At 38.8% G+C, this 16269-nt stretch overlaps 1 protein-coding gene and 1 long non-coding RNA gene across 2 annotated transcripts in view; both read right to left on the reverse strand.

Moving 5' to 3' along the window:
• Positions 1-291: 291 nt before the first annotated feature.
• Positions 292-16269, reverse strand: part of LOC105499206 (uncharacterized) — a 61030-nt gene continuing 45052 nt past the window's right edge. Inside the window, exon 3 of the long non-coding RNA XR_011625389.1 lies at positions 292-557. This is a non-coding gene — a long non-coding RNA (uncharacterized lncRNA). The remainder of the gene's footprint in view (positions 558-16269) is intronic.
• LOC105499273 (olfactory receptor 11G2-like) lies at positions 4716-5964 on the reverse strand. The gene is made up of 2 exons (XM_011771790.3): positions 5040-5964; positions 4716-4765 (listed from the first exon to the last, which is right to left on the reverse strand). Exons 1-2 carry the CDS (start codon positions 5962-5964, stop codon positions 4716-4718), a joined length of 975 nt encoding a protein of 324 aa, XP_011770092.2.

Genomic DNA, 16269 nt, shown 5'->3' on the forward strand with positions numbered 1-16269 from the left:
AAATAGTAATGAAATAGGAACAATCTGACAACATTTTAGGGATACATCTACTCAGGAGTATGTGGCAGGAGAAACTGTACAGTATGATTGATAACGATCTTCAGTTTGAAATATTGCTAGCGTGGCTTCATCACAATTCACTCTGTCATGGACAGTGGTCAGCACTTGGCCATCTGCTACCCACTGCACTGTCTTATCCTTGTGACTGATGAAAATAGAGATTGAATGTTTAAGGAAATTGACCAGCCAAGAGAGACACACCATGATGTGCTTTTTTTTTTTCTTTTTAAATTTTCTTTCTAAGTGGCATGGTGTTGTAGGGAGGGTTCCCTGGAAACAGATCGTATCATTTGTTTGCAGAAGATTTCTTGTGGAGTTCTCTTGGGAAGAATGTGATGAAAGTAGGATTGGGCAGAAGCTAAATTGTGATGGAGTTGCAACAAACGTCTCAGCTGATGCCATGTGGAGCTCTGGAACTGGGATGGCCATTTATAGTTGTCACCAAGTGTCAGGCCTTTGTATGCCAGCATTGACCAACTGTTGGATTTGAGCTGTCCCTGGGAGGAGGGAAAATAAAATGACAAGTTCCTTTGGCTTAGGGCAACTTCTGGCAAGGGATTTAGCTATGATCTAGTCATCAGCATACTACACTTATGACAGCTGGGGGAATGCATGCCTCAGGCCTGAAGGAAAGATCTGGGCAGCACATTATAACATCCACTACACAACACATGGGCCCACTGACAGCCTTGCCCTATGCTGTTGCCACATCTTAGAACATGCACTATGTAAATTTTCTTATTATTCTCAGTATTTTGTGCATCCCCGGACCATATACATTGATCCTAAGAGCTATGCTTCAGCTGCTTTCAGCAGCTAGCCAACAAAATGTCTTTTCTATCCGTGGGTCTCACTTAATGGTGGTGTCTCTGTCCTGTGAAACCATATGATGATGTGTGTGAATCTCATATCTGACCATTTAGTATAAATGAAGATGATAAATCACAGTATCATAATGATATCCTCCATAAAGACTCTAGTTTTAAACTTCCTCAATTACACCTTACTCAATATGAACCTGAAACCTACCTTCAGTTATTTTGTTTATGGAATGAGTATAAGCCAAAGCTCAGGAACAGGTCTTCCTGCCCTGTCAAAGGACCCTGCTTTTCTTAATTATCTATTTCTGGCCTACTATATGAAGTAAAAATATTTGATATACCTAATCTTACTTTGGAGGGATTCGCATATTGTAAGGTTAAATGCATAAGCAAGGTACAGAGAAGACTATGATTTATAATTTGATTTTTTAAAGATAAACAATGAAAAAACCTGATAGATGATAATAAATATTTATATAGAATTAGAAGCATGGAGAATAGTATGAAAGAAGATACTGGGTTGTTAATGTTGCTTGTCTAGCATAGATGGAAGGTGGTAGAATGAAAAGTAGATTGGGAAAGAAGTGGTGGTGGGGGCGGGGAGTAGTAAGGAAAAAACAGAGGAGTCTATAAAAAAATCAGCATATACAACACTTCCAGTTGCACTTGTGAGTATGTGTGTGTGCATGTGTGTATGAAAGCATACATGGAAGATGTTCACTAAAATTAATGGTGACTACTCTGAGTGGTGGGATTTTAGATGATTTCTAAATATTTTTTATATTATACTGTTTGATAATTATTACAGTGAGTATTATTTATGTATTGATAAAAGAGCAAGCTATTTTTTCTTATTGTGAACAAAAAGATCCATTGCATTAAATAAGTCTTTCTTGAATAGAAATAAATGTCACTGTGTCCCTTGGAGTTAAAAAGAAAGCTAAATACTGAATTCATAAAAGAAGGTCAGATACACAGGTACATTCCAGATAATGTGATTCTGTCTCAAAGGAAAACAAGTTCTGAGCGTAATATTTTAAATATCAGTATAATATTTGAACTTTAATGCACGTTGAATATTGATTTTCGTATTTCAGTACCCAAATGACATATTTATTGCCTTTTTCTTTTCGTCTATCTATATGTCTCTATTTAATTGTTAGTTGAATTGTAAATTATATTACATCTTTGAGCCATACTCATTTGATTAAGGATGCCCATTAATAAGTCAATTGGTGTAGCTAATTATAAATTATGATAGATAGTAAACGCTGTATGGATACTTATTCCATGTATCCGTAGAACACTTTGATTCTGTATATTGTGATATGCTTCTAAATAGACGGTGACCTGAGGATGGCTATATGCAGTTTTCAGAACTTGCCCGGCTCCTTCATCCCTTAATACTCCTGGCTTTTATCTGTGCTGTTCTTCTACTTGCTCCCATGGCAATTTATAATGGCCCTGGTTTATAGCACATCTTGCTGCATCTGCCACTGGCCTACCACTGGCTTATGGGCCCTACAAGGGAAGGAACTGTGTTTTGTTCACTTATGTGTATGATTCACCCTCTAGCTCAGGGCCTAGAATACTGAATGAGTCTGATTTTTAAAATAAATTAGTGGCCATGAAGAAGATGATACACAATGATAATAAAATGATCAACTTCAGTTTTTCATGGTTTATTTAGTCTCACAGGTCCTCAGGGAAGGAGGACATTTCCTGCTTCTTCCGAACAAAGCCAAAGCATTTGAGTGAGATGACACGAAGAGTGTGTCAATTGCCTTCTTTTTTCATTTTTCATCAATAATCAGTTCTCTTCCTAGTTTCCTAAAGGATCAAATAGTTATGAAGAAATGTTTCCCTGCTTCTAATTTAGTAGTGAGATAGTTTTAAAATTTATTTTTTAATGTTAACATTAGATGTTGTTTAAACACAATACAGGCACATGGAGAACATTTTAAAAATACAAAGACATGTCAAGGGGAATATCTCCTCTCTCTGTCCCCAGAAACCCAATTCTCCTTACTAACAGCAATCACTGTTACTAGCTGCTTCTTCAAGAAACATATTATGTATTTATGGACATAAATATATACATATCTGTACAGTCTTTCTTCTTCATATGAAAGAGAGGCAGATAGAGCGCTCCTCCACCTTGCTTTTTAACAATATAGCATAAGGATACATTCTTATTAAAAGATACATACAGATCCTCATTTTAAAAAGTTACATAGTATTCCACCCTATGATTATACACTAATTTACCTGATCAGTTCTTAGTGGGAATTTAGATTGATCCAATCTTTTGCTATTAGAAACAGTAGTCAATATTCTTGTACATGTGCCATTTTTCTGGTGTGAGTATACCAGTAAGATAGGCATCTAGGATTTTGGAGTTGTTGAGTCAGAGGAAATGACTTTTAAATTTTGATAATTATTGGCATGATATCTTCCATAGATGTTGTATGAATTTATGCTGTACTAGCAAAAACTGCCATTTTTTTCCAACTTCATCTTTGATCTTTGTTAATTTTGGGGAAAACCGCATATATTTATTATGGTTTTATTTGCTTTCTCACCTTATGATAAAAGAGTGCCTTTTTACTTGCTTAAAAGTTTTTTACTGTTGGCTTTTTTCAGATATTTGACATTGTTCCTATTGTGCTAATGGTCATGAAGTCTTTGCCTAAGCCAATGTCTAGAAGGGGTTTCGATGCTATCTTCTAGAATTTTTATGGTTGTGCTAATGGCATTTTTCTTATTGATCTGAAGATATATTGATATATCAAAGATATTAGTATTTTGTCTCTAATATTACCATGAAGAATATTCTGGAAGACAGAAATATAAGCTCAATTCAAGAAATAGAGTCAACTTATTGTTGCTGAAAGGGAAATAGAAAACTTTAGATTTTGCCCTAAGGTTATGACCTTGTATAACTTGTAAAGGCAAATACAAATAAAAAAAAAATAAAAGGCTTAATTATCCCTGTTGAAAATGAGGGAAGAGACTTTCTTCTCTCCCTTTGCATAGAGCATTTACTTTAGAAAACCTGTAATTTTTTGGTGAAGATGTATGTAAATTTTTTTTCCTTATCTTAGGGATGGGGTCTCACTCTTGCTCAGGCTGGAGTGCAATGGTGCAGTCATAGCTCGTTGCAGCCTTGAACTTTTGGTCTCAAGCGATTTTCCCACCTTAGCCTTCTGAGTAGCTAAGGCTACAAATATGGGCTACACCCAGCTAATTTTAAAATTATTTGTTTTGTAGAGGTGGATCTCACTATGTTGCCCAGGCTGGTTTGAGCCCAAGCTGGTCTTGAACTCCTAGTCTCAAGTGAGCCTCTTGCCTCGGGCTCCCAAAGTGCTGGCATCAGAGGTATGAACAATTGCACCTGGCTTGTAAATTTTTGCAAAAGCTAAACAAGCCTCTGGTTAGCTTTATGACCCAGGAACGTCTTTCTCAAGAACCTCAAAAAAGGAAGTTAGTGCTCCCATCTCCCTGTTTCTGTGAAAGGGTAGAAGCCTAATTTTGGCAGTCTAATTTTTAAATTGCAAAATGATTTCCTGTCATAAAGATACGAATTTATTTTTCCTTTGTATAAAGTCAATGAGCAAATACCAATGGTCACTCCAATTACCAGGTGAACCCAGGGTGAACTATGTGTGACAAATTGCGCTGTCAAGTCCTCTTGAGGACTAGTTATTGTTTATTTTGAGAACATACACGTATTGGGTTGTATTTACTTTGCTATATAAAAGGGAGAGATGTCTTTCTGTCCTTGCAGTCTCTCAGTGGATTGTTTGTGATATGTATCACATTCTGGTTTAACACTTACTCAATAACAAAACTACTTTCTTTCTCTGACAGCTTTGTGGAGAAGTTTTCTGGGTTGGTAAGAGATTTGTTTTTAGTTATATTTCCCCAACAAACTCAACCCAATTTTTTCAACTTACAGGCCTATCATTTGTAAAATTAAAGAGATAGAATACATATTTGACATTTCTTGTAGCCCTATGAGTTCTAGAAAATAAAACACTACAGTATATAAAGTTCAAAAACAATATAAACAATTTTCTGAGTGCTATGTTTTTTTAAATAAAGAAGATTCTGTCTCTCAAAATCTTGTAAACTAAGACTCTTAATTTTGTGTTCTCAGTATTTTCCTCATTGCATGTTTCATTTCCTTGTTCCTCAGGCTGTATATGACAGGATTAATAAGGGGAGTAACCACAGAATAGAACAGAGTCACAATCTTCTGCATTCCAGCTTCATGCCCAGATGTTGGGCTCACATACATGACCATCACTGAGCCACAGAACAGTGAAACCACAGCCAGGTGGGAGCCACAGGTAGAGAAAGCCTTTCTTCTTCCAGATGCTGAAGGAACCCTCAACACAGCTCTCAGAACCAGAGCATAGGACCCCATGATGAAGACAAAGGGAATAAATAGAAGTAGAGAACTTAAGGTGGAGCTAGTCAACTCTAGTAGAGGGGCTCTGGTACAGGTGAGGGCTAACAGAGGACCTGGGTCACATAGGAAGTGGTCAATAATCCTAGATCCACAGAAGGTCATTTGAGAAATGACACTGATAGGAATCAGGAACCACAAGAAACCAAGTACCCAGCAGCTGCCCACAAGAATGTTGCAGAGATGTTTGGTCATAATAGTCAAATAGCGTAGAGGCCAGCAGATGGCAAGGTATCGGTCAAATGCCATAGCTCCCAGGAAACAGCATTCTGTAGAGCCCAAGGAGAAAAAAAAGTAGAACTGGAGGAAGCACCCAGAGAAGGAGATGATCTTGGTGTCAGAGAGAAAGTTGGCCAGCATGCTGGGGACTGTAGAGGTGACATAACAGATCTCTAGGAAAGAGAAGTTGGCGAGCAGGATGTACATAGGGGTGTGGAGTCTCTGATCCCAGTGCACAGCACAGATGATGGAACCATTGCCCGTGAGGGTCAGGAGGTATACAACAGTGAAGAGCACAAAGAGGAGGATCTGCCCCTGCCTGGGGCAAGGGAAGCCCAAGAGGAGGAAGCCAGTGAAGGTGCTGGAGTTGCTGGGGGTGTTGAAGATTTTCATGTGCCTGTGACCTGTAAAATCACTAGCAGTTACTGGATGACAGTGAAAGGATAGATGGGAACTCAGATTTATATTTAAGCTATCTCTGGGAATGCAATAAGCACATCTATCAATAGTGACTCTCTCTCTCTCTCTCTACACACACACACACACACACACACACACACACACACACACACACATTTGATTCAGGGTCTTGCTCTGTTGCCCAGGCTAGAATGCAGTGACGCAATCATGACTCACTGCAGCATTGACCTCCCTAGCTCAAGCAATCCTGCCTCAGCCTCCTGGGTAGCTGGGACCACCATGTGGTATGTGCCACCATACCAAGAAAATTTCAAAAGTATTTGTAGAGAAGGAGTCTTCCCATATTGCTCAGGCTGGTCTTGTCAATTAATCCTCGTGCCTTGGCCTCCCAAAATGCTGAGATTACCATCCTGAGCCACCTGTGCCTGGCCAGTAGTGACTATTTTTGTCTAATCCTGAGATATTGTCCACTTGGACAATAGTTGTTGGTCTATAAAATATACTACAAGTCAGTATCATGAATAAACACAGAAGTTTCCTTATTGTGAAATGTATGGAAACATGCATAATACATAAATATTCATCTTAATAAAAGATCATAATGGAAACATCATTGTAACTACCACTGAGGTCAAGATATAAAATATTGTGTCCTAGAATCTCCTCACATGCCCCATCCCCATCACTCTCTGCTCTTCCCTCCTTCTAATCATAACACTCTTTCTTCTTTATGATCATCACTTCCTTGTTTTTCTTTACAATTTAGTAACTAAGCATGCACCTCTAAATAATAGTACAGTATTATGTTTTGCTTGCTTTTGTTCTTTGCATAAATGAGATCATACTTTTATACGTTTGGATGGTTTCTTTGTTCAACAGTAAGTTTTTGAAAGTCATGTTGTTGCATATATCTGTATTCTGACAATTTTTTACTGCTCTATACTGTTACATTGCAAGAATGAACCATTACTTTTTAAAAAGATTGAGATAGGGTCGCTCTCTGTCACTCAGGCTGGACTGCAGTGCACCATCTTGGCTCACTGCAGCCTCTGCCACCCGGGCTCAAGAAATCTTCCCGCCTCAGCCTCCTGAGTAGCTAGGACCACAGGATCGTGCCACCATGCCCCGCTAATTTTATTGATTTTTTTTTTTTTTTGTATTTGTTTTTTGGTGGAGACAGGGTTTTGCCATGTTGCCCAGGCTGGTCTGGAACTCCTGAGCTCAAGTGATACTGCCTGCCTCGGGCTCCCACAGTGTTGGGATTACAGTCCTGAGCCACTGCGCCTGACCGGAACCATCACTTACTTAAACATTCTACAACAGATAAATATTTTGGTTTACTTCCAGTTTGGGGCTGTTAGGGGGTAATGTTACTATTAAAGTGGAAATATTAAGAGAAATTAAATTTACAGTGTAAGGTTAAGCTAGAATGGGCATGAAGTAGCCCCCCTCCCCTGAAGTAAGAGTTAAGAAAGAATATTAACTGCTCCTCTGTAAGGTCTGTGAAGCATTAACCATATCTCTCCTCCACGTATTTTCTAAGTTCTGTAAGCTCCTGTTTTTCTTGCTGTGCAGCTGCAAGGTCACAAGATAGATAAGCATGAGTTGCAAGACATGTTTTCCCAAGATATAAGCTGAGTCCTAAGAATGTCACCTGATAATTAATTGTTTTGTTCTCGCTTTTGTAAGCCAGCTTCCTGTATCATGTAATTTCCGCCTCAAGGTGCATAAAAGTCGTTTGTTTTCTTTTTCTTTCTTTCTTTTTCTTTCTTTTTTTTTTTTGAGACGGAGTCTTGCTCTGTCGCCCAGGCTGGAGTGCAGTGGCGCGATCTCGGCTCACTGCAAACTCCGCCTCCCGGATTCACACTATTCTCTTGCCTGAGCCTCCCGAGTAGCTGGGACTACAGGCGCCCACCACCACGCCTGGCTAATTTTTTGTATTTTCAGTAGAGACAGGGTTTCACCGTGTTAGCCAGGATGGTCTCGATCTCCGGACCTTGTGATCTGCCCGCCTCCGCCTCCCAAAGTGCTGAGATTACAGGCTTGAGCCACCGCACCCGGCCCAAGGCGTTCCTTTTCTTTCTTTGCTGCTCACACTTTCAGAATGCATGTCTGCTGAGCCGATGTACACCTAAAATATACCCCCTTGAACTGCAGTTGGTCTCTCCAGTCCTGATTTCCCACTACACTATGACCATATAGTTTATCTCTCCTGGTTCACATGTACATGCATTTCTATTAGCTGGATCATAGGAGGTGTATATCTTCAACTGTAGAAAATTAAGCTAAAGTTTTCTATAATTATTGGACTATTTTTCACTACCATTGGCAGTATATTAGAGTTCTCATTATCAATATCCTTCTCTAACATTAAAGTCTGTATTTACTAGAGTCTTCAGAATGATATATAGATTACATTTTAACAATTTCTTTTTTTTTCTTTTGGTAATATTACCGTGGATAGTTATCTTCTTGGTAGTACTTTTATTTAAAGTAGGTGGTTATATCAAAATCATTTTGCTTTCAAGATAAAATATTGCAGAAGTGATAAAGAAAACTGTCCTCAAGCGTGGCTGAGGAGAATATTTCAAGGCATGATGTAATTTATAGCCTCTCTGGGAAGTTCATTGACTGTTGAGATGAGTTCTGTTATCAATCTTACTATTTAAACCAGGCATTCTTTACTGTATCTTTTACTTTTCCTATATGCCCCTACCCAGGGAGAATTCTTTGAACTGACTCACTCAACAGCATCTTCCTGAGCATCAAGTTTCAAATAGAATTTTGTCATGGGCTTGAAATCAATTTGAGAAGTTACTTTACCAGAGATGATTAGGCATTAGCACAGTGCTTTGTACTTAGAAAGCTTTCAATAAATATCCATAAAATGAATGAATACATAAATACACTTTCTTATTTCCCAGAAAGGGATCACATCCACACAATACTTTTGGGCAAGGATGACTCAGATTGTGTGTCTGTGGAACAAAAGACCCTTGGAACTATTTGAAATCACTTTTCCCTTTTGAGATAGTGAACTAAGTCATTGATTCATGCTATTTGGTAACACAGTTTACCAATTTTAGGAGTAAAATGTTCAAATTAATAGTAGGTAGCTGCTTCTCACTTCTGTTAAAATAGTTCCCCATCCATCAAGGTAGATAGAGCTGAGGAATAGAATCAGGTTTAATTTTGTCTTGTTGAAACAGGTCTTTGATTGTCTGGTTGGGAATATGAGTCTGCAAAGTCCATTGGTTCCTATTCTAGTTATATAAACAGTAGAACCTGATATCAGTGATCCAATGTTAAGATAGGTTTAACAGGAAACTTGAAAATAAGAAAAAGACTTTACATATTTTTGCTTCCTTTTCCAATCACTGTTTGGGAACACCTCAAGGCAGAATGACTTTGGGTGGTTATACTTTTGCATAATGACTTTATGTTCTTTTGAGTTAACAGTCTTAACCAGACTGTATTGTTACTCACCTTTTATTACTTATCTCTTCGGTGCAGAAGAAACTATGATGTTTACCTGCCACAAATCCCAGCTGGATTGAAAAAAAAAGAAAAGAAAGTAAAAAAACAAAACAAAAGAGAAAGAAAAAATCTAGTGGATTCACCCTGCATTGACTGTAGAGGGCACTGTGAACACGGGCACAACATTGTGTTTTTGTACCCAGGCTGCTTGGACCAAGTTAATTAACAACAAAAACTACTTAAAAAATCTGTTTACTCATTAAATTAGTCAACCCCAGAAAGCAGGGTGAAGAAAGACTATGATTGAATGAGCCAAGCTGTGTCACATGCAGCGTGATATGAAGGCATTTCCCTGATACTTTAGTGTTCCCCCAAAGTTCAATATGGTAGAAGTCTGGACATCTAACTTGGCTGACCCCTCCTCCTCAGCCAGCCCAGAGACGTCTCATGACAGCACACTTGCCTCCTCTTGTTTGTTTGCGCAGGTTCAGTGAGGGGGCTGCCATGTCTGTAATGTTGGGCAATCTGTTTCTAGAAAGTTCTTTAAAAAGTAAGGATAAGATAATTTTCCAGATTGGGACAAGTGGTAGGCAGCTGTACAAGATAGAAAAAGTCCTGGATTTAGAGTCAAGAGTTTTCTTTACTAGTCGTAGGAAGTTAATACTTTCTTAGTTTCCTTAACTATAAAATGGTTATAATTATGCCTTCTTTAAGGGCTGTTGCAAAGATTACTGTATGAAATGGAGTGCCTTGACCAGTGCCTGATTAGTAAGAGCTTAAGAAATATTGGTTGTATGTGTGTGGTTGTGGTGAATTCAAAGAGAGGTGTGGGTAGAGCCTATTAGATTCTGCAACTATACTATATGACTTTTCTATTCTTGTAACAATAGAAATTGATTTCTCAGTTCTCAAGGCTGGAAAGTCTACCATCTTTTTACCTGTATCAGCAATGAAAGTCCCAAACGAAGATTCTCAGATATTTCTTTTATATTTTCTTAGAGTAAAGTGGTAGTCTTTTTGGTAATAATTAGAGAGGAGAAAAAGGGTGGAAATTCTGATAAGGATTCTTGACTTTGTTTGCTGAAGGATGGAGGGGTGTAAATAGATCCTCCCAGAAGTAAGTTAGCCTGTATATTCTGATCTTTGAGGACACATTTTCTGCTTTTAAAAGGAGAACAGTGTCAAGAGACAGTTCTGTGCTTGTTATTTACATCCCTTGGGGCATTCCTTAATTTCTGTTTATTTTTTCTAAGAAAATTGAAATAGTGCCTTTGCCTTTCTTCAAACCTCTCACAGGTGGAACACAATATTAATAAATCAATTGACTGATTAACCAATCAACCAATAACATATCTCTAACTCCCTAACTGTGACTACCATGTGGCCAATGAAAAAATCTTACAAGCTCGAAGTTAGAAAAACAGCCCCAGACATCTATAACTTATTTGATATTACAGCAAATCTCCAAGATATTCAAGCTGGTTTGACACTCATAGCTATTTTTTCGTTGGACGTAATCTCACAGAATACACCCTCAGTCAAGTTCTCTCTGAGACAGTAACAAAATGAGACAAAACAAGACCACTTCATTATCTTGTCTAATAGACAAAAACAAGATTACTGCTATCCGTAAAATATCAAACATTCTAAAATAAGTGACTGCTATCTTTCAGAAAAAAGCCAATTACAGCTTTATTCTCTTTCTTCTCTGCTTTCTGTGTAGATTAGATTTGTTAAAATACCTAGTCATACAAATACCTAATGCATGTGGGGCTTAAAACAGATGACGGGTTGATAGGTGCAGCAAACCACCATGGCACATGTATACCTATGTAACAAACCTGCACGTTCTGCACATGTATCCCAGAACTTAAAGTAAAAAACAAAAAACAACAAACAAACAAACAAACAAAAACCTTACTCATAGAACTGCCCTTGCTTTCTGACAGTATCCAACTGGAGCAAACTACCACTTCCTTAGACCCTCCCCGAAATCACCTAACCATAGCACAAATCCTGTAAAAGGTTCTTTCTAACATCTTCATACTGAGACATTCCAGGATTCCCCTTTGAAATATGTTATCCCTTGCTATGCTGAGTGATAAGCACAACTTGTTCATCAGGTATTCCTGAGATCTTTGACTAAATGGCACTGACAAACCTAACATAGAATAAGGTGGCCGTGAAGCAGAAAGTTTCTCCATGAGACTTCATTTACATCTCTCTAAGAAGACAGCTACATCTAGGGACACTTTCCAAGTCAAAGGATGTTCCTAGCTGTAGTCAGTTAAACCAGAGCCCTCTTTGACCAGATATAACTGGAGCAGGGTGCTGAGGTTTCCTATCCTTATCAGAGGGGCAGATCATTAAACACAACTGATGTCTTTTTTTTTTTTTTTTTTTTTTTTTTAAGACGGAGTCTCGCTCTGTAGCCCAGACTGGAGTGCAGTGGCCGGATCTCAGCTCACTGCAAGCTCCGCCTCCCGGGTTCACGCCATTCTCCGGCCTCAGCCTCCCGAGTAGCTGGGACTACAGGCGCTGCCACCTCGCCCGGCTATTTTTTGTATTTCTTAGTAGAGACGGGGTTTCACCGTGTTAGCCAGGATGGTCTCGATCTCCTGACCTCGTGATCCGCCCATCTCGGCCTCCCAAAGTGCTGGGATTACAGGCTTGAGCCACCGCGCCACAACTGATGTCTTATCTCTTCATTCTCCCGACTGTGTCATAAGTTTTCATTTAAAACACTGATGAATTCAGCTCACTTCCTTGTTTCTATTTGTGTTTCAAAATATTTCAAAGTCCTCAGCCTGGTAAATATGGCAGTTTGCAGTGAAGCCTACTTAATTTTTCTATCCCACTTCCCAGATTTCTTGCAGGTGTCTCTACATCTTGATAAAACCAAACCACCCAAGCACACAGTGGCAGCTCCAACAACATGTGTAGGAGTAATTTTACCCTCCAGAAAATGTCAAAGCATATTTAGTCCATTTGGGCTTCTATAAGAAACTGGTCAGCTTGTAACAATAGAAATTGATTTCTCAGTTTTCGAGGCTGGAAAGTCTAAGATCAAGGTGCCAGCAAATTCACTCTGGGGAGGGCCTACTTCCTGGTTCATAAATGGTGCCATCTTGCTGTGTCCTTCCACATGTGGTGGAAGGGCAACGGGTTCCTTGGGTTTCTTTTATGAGGACATTAATGCCACATCTGAAGGGGCTGCCTTCATGACTTAATCACCTCCCAAATACTCCACCTCCTAACACCATCATCTTAGGGGTTACAATTTCAGCGTATAATTTTTTTTTTTTTGAGACGGAGTCTCGCTCTGTCGCCCAGACTGGAGTGCAGTGGCGCTATCTCGGCTCACGGCAAGCTCCGCCTCCCGGGTTCACGCCATTCTCCTGCCTCAGCCTCCCGAGTAGCTGGGACTACAGGCACCCGCCACCACGCCCGGCTAATTTTTTGTATTTTTAGTAGAGACGGGGTTGTGTTAGTCAGGATGGTCTCGATCTCCTGACCTCCTGATCCACCCGCCTCGGCCTTCTGAAGTGCTGGGATTACAGGCGTGAGCCACCATGCCCGGCGTATGAATTTTAGAGGAACATAAACATTCAGTACATTGCAAACACCACTATGAATGACTTGCAGTGGGAGGGTCAAGCCCTGTGGAGAAAGTGAACTGGAAAAGTAGATGAGGAGGCTCATCAGTTTAATAGTGTTCAGGAGTATCTGTATTACTCTTTGTCTCTTTTATGTTCTTTCTATATCTCTTTTCCATTTCTGGGATTGATCTGAGAATATATGTGTCTTTATTTTTATTTTAAAAAATGTTCTAATTCCATAGGTTTTGGGGGGAACAGGTGGTATTTGGTTACATGAGTAAATTCTTTAGTGGTGATTTGTGAGATTTTGGTGCACCCATCTCTCGAGAAGTATACACAGAATCCAATTTATAGTATTTTATCCCTCACCCCCTTCCCACTCTTTCCCTCTGAGTCCTCAAAGTCCATTGATCATTCTTATGCCTTTGCTTCCTCATAGCTTAGCTCCCACTTACGAGTGAGAACATACGATGTTTGGTTTTCCATTCCTGAATTACTTCACTTAGGATGATAGTCGCTAATCCCATCCAGGTTGCTGCGAATGCCATTAATTCATTCCTTTTTATGGCTGAGTAGTATTCCATGATATACATACACCACAGTTTCTTTATCCACTCGTTGATTGATGGGCATTTGGGCTGGTTCCACATTTTTGAAATTGCGAATTGTGCGGCTATAAATATGCATGTGCAAGTATCTTTTCTGTATAATGACTTCTTTTCCTCTGGGTAGATACCCAGTAGTGGGATTGGTGGATCAAATGGTAGTTCTATTTTTGGTTCTTTAAGTAATCTCCACACTGTTTTCTTTGTGGTTGTACTAGTTTACATTCCCACCAGCAGTGTAGACATGTTCCCTTTTTACTGCATGTATGCCAACATCTGTTATTTTTTGATTTTTTGATTATGACCATTCTTGTGGGAGTCAGGTGGTATTGCATTGTGGTTTTGATTTGCATTTCCTGACCATTAATGATGTTGAGCATTTTCTCATATGTTTGTTTGCCATTTGGATATCTTCTTTTGAGAATTGTCTATTCGTGGTCTTAGCCTACTTTTTGATGGGATTATTTTTTTTCTTGCTGATTTGTTTGAGTTTGTTTTAGATTCTGGATATTAGTCCTTTGTTGGATGTATAGATTGTGAAGATTTTCTTCCACTCTGTGGATTGTCTGTTTACTCTGCTGACTTTTCCTTTTGCTGTACAAAAGCTCTTTAGTTTAATTAAGTGCCGTCTGTTTATCTTTGTTTGTATTACATTTGCTTTTGGGTTCCTGGTCATGAAATCCTTGCCTAAGCCAATGTCTAGAAGGGCTTTTCTGATGTTATTTCCTAGAATTTTTATTTTTTTAGGTCTTAGATTTAAGTCCTTGATCCATCTTGAGTTGATTTTTGTAGAAGGTGAGAGATAAGGATCCAGTTTTATTCTCCTAAGTGTGGTTAGCCAATTATACCAGCACCATTTGTTGAATAGGGAATCCTTTCCCCACTTTATGTTTTTGTTTGCTTTGTAGTAGATCAGTTGGCTGTAAATGTTTGGGTTTATTTCTGGGTTCTCTATTCTGTCCCATTGGTCTATGTGCCTATTTTTATACCAATGCCATGCTGTTTTGGTGACTATGGCCTTATAGTGTAGTTTGAAATCAGGTAATGTGATGCCTCCAGATTTATTCTTTTTTCTTAGTCTTGCTTTGGTTATGCAGGCTCTTTTTTGGTTTCATATGAATTTTAGGATTGTTTTTTCTAGTTCTGTGAAGAATGAAGGTGGTATTTTGGTGGGAATTGCATTGACTTTGTAGAATACTTTCGGCAGTATGATCATTTTCACAATATTGATTCTACCCACTTATTAGCATGGAATGTGTTTCCATTTGTTTATGTTGTCTATGATTTCTTTCAGCAGTGTTTTGTAGTTTTTCTTGTAGAGGAATACTCCTTTGTTTTCTACCTCTTTGGTTAGGTATATTCCTAAGTTGTGTGTGTGTGTGTGTGTGTGTGTGTGTGTGTGTTTGTGCATGCACACAGCTATTGTAAAAGGGGTTGAGTTCTTGATTTGATTCTCGGCTTGGTCACGGTTGGTGTATAGCAGGGCTATTGATCTGTGTAGATTGATTTTGTATCCTGAAACTTTGCTGAATTCATTGATCAGTTCTAGGAGCTTTTTGGAGGAGTGTTTAGGGTTTTCCACGTATACAATCATATCATCAGCAAAGAGTGCTTAACTTCCTCTTTACTGATTTGGATGCCCTTTATTTCTTTCTCTTGTCTGATTGCTCTGGCTAGGACTTCCAGTACTATGTTCAATAAAGTGGTGACAATGGGCATCCTTGTCTTGTTCTAGTTCTCAGAGGGAATGCTTTCAACTTTTCCCCATTCAGTATTATGTTGGCTGTGGGTTTGTCATAAACGGGTTTTATTACACTGAATTATGTCCCTTATATGCCAATTTTGCTAAGAGTTTTGATCATAAAGGGATGCTGGATTTTCGTCGAATGCTTTTTCTGAGTCTATTGAGATGATCATGTGATGTTTGTTTTTAATTCTGTTTATGTGGTGTATCACATTTATTAAGTTGCATATGCGAAATCATCCCTGCATCCCTGGTATGAAATCCACTTGATCGTGGTGGAATATCTTTTCGATATGCTGTTGGATTCAGTCAGCTAGTTTTTTGTTAAGGATTTTTGCATCTATCTTCATCAGGGATGTTGGTCTGCAGTTCTATTTTTTGTTAGGTCCTTTCCTGGTTTTGGTATTAGGACAATACCCAGAATAGGTGAATCCATAGAGACAGAAAATAAATTAGTGGTTTCCAGGGAGTGACTGCTAATGGGTTTGGAATTGTTTTTTGGGGGGCAGGGAAGTGGGTGGTGACCTTATCCTAAAGTTTATTGTGCTAGTAGTTGCACAACTATGTAAATGAACTAAAAAACACTGAATTGTGCACTTTAAAAGGGTGAAGTGTATGGTATATGAATTATATTTGAATCAAACTGTTACTGAACAAGAAAGGTTAAAAAAGTTTATTTCCATTATAGAGTTGTGACCTCCCTGAGGGAAGGAAGGAAATTTTGATAATCTGGGATAATCCAAAAGCTAGTACAATGCTGAGATAGTTTTTCTCAGAAATATTTTAAATGAATGATTGCATAAGTTGCCACACAAACTTTTCTTCATATTCTCAATCCTTTTTACTATGTGTA

The sequence above is a fragment of the Macaca nemestrina genome, chromosome 7, assembly GCF_043159975.1.
Source record: "Macaca nemestrina isolate mMacNem1 chromosome 7, mMacNem.hap1, whole genome shotgun sequence".
Classification (NCBI taxonomy): domain Eukaryota; kingdom Metazoa; phylum Chordata; class Mammalia; order Primates; family Cercopithecidae; genus Macaca; species Macaca nemestrina.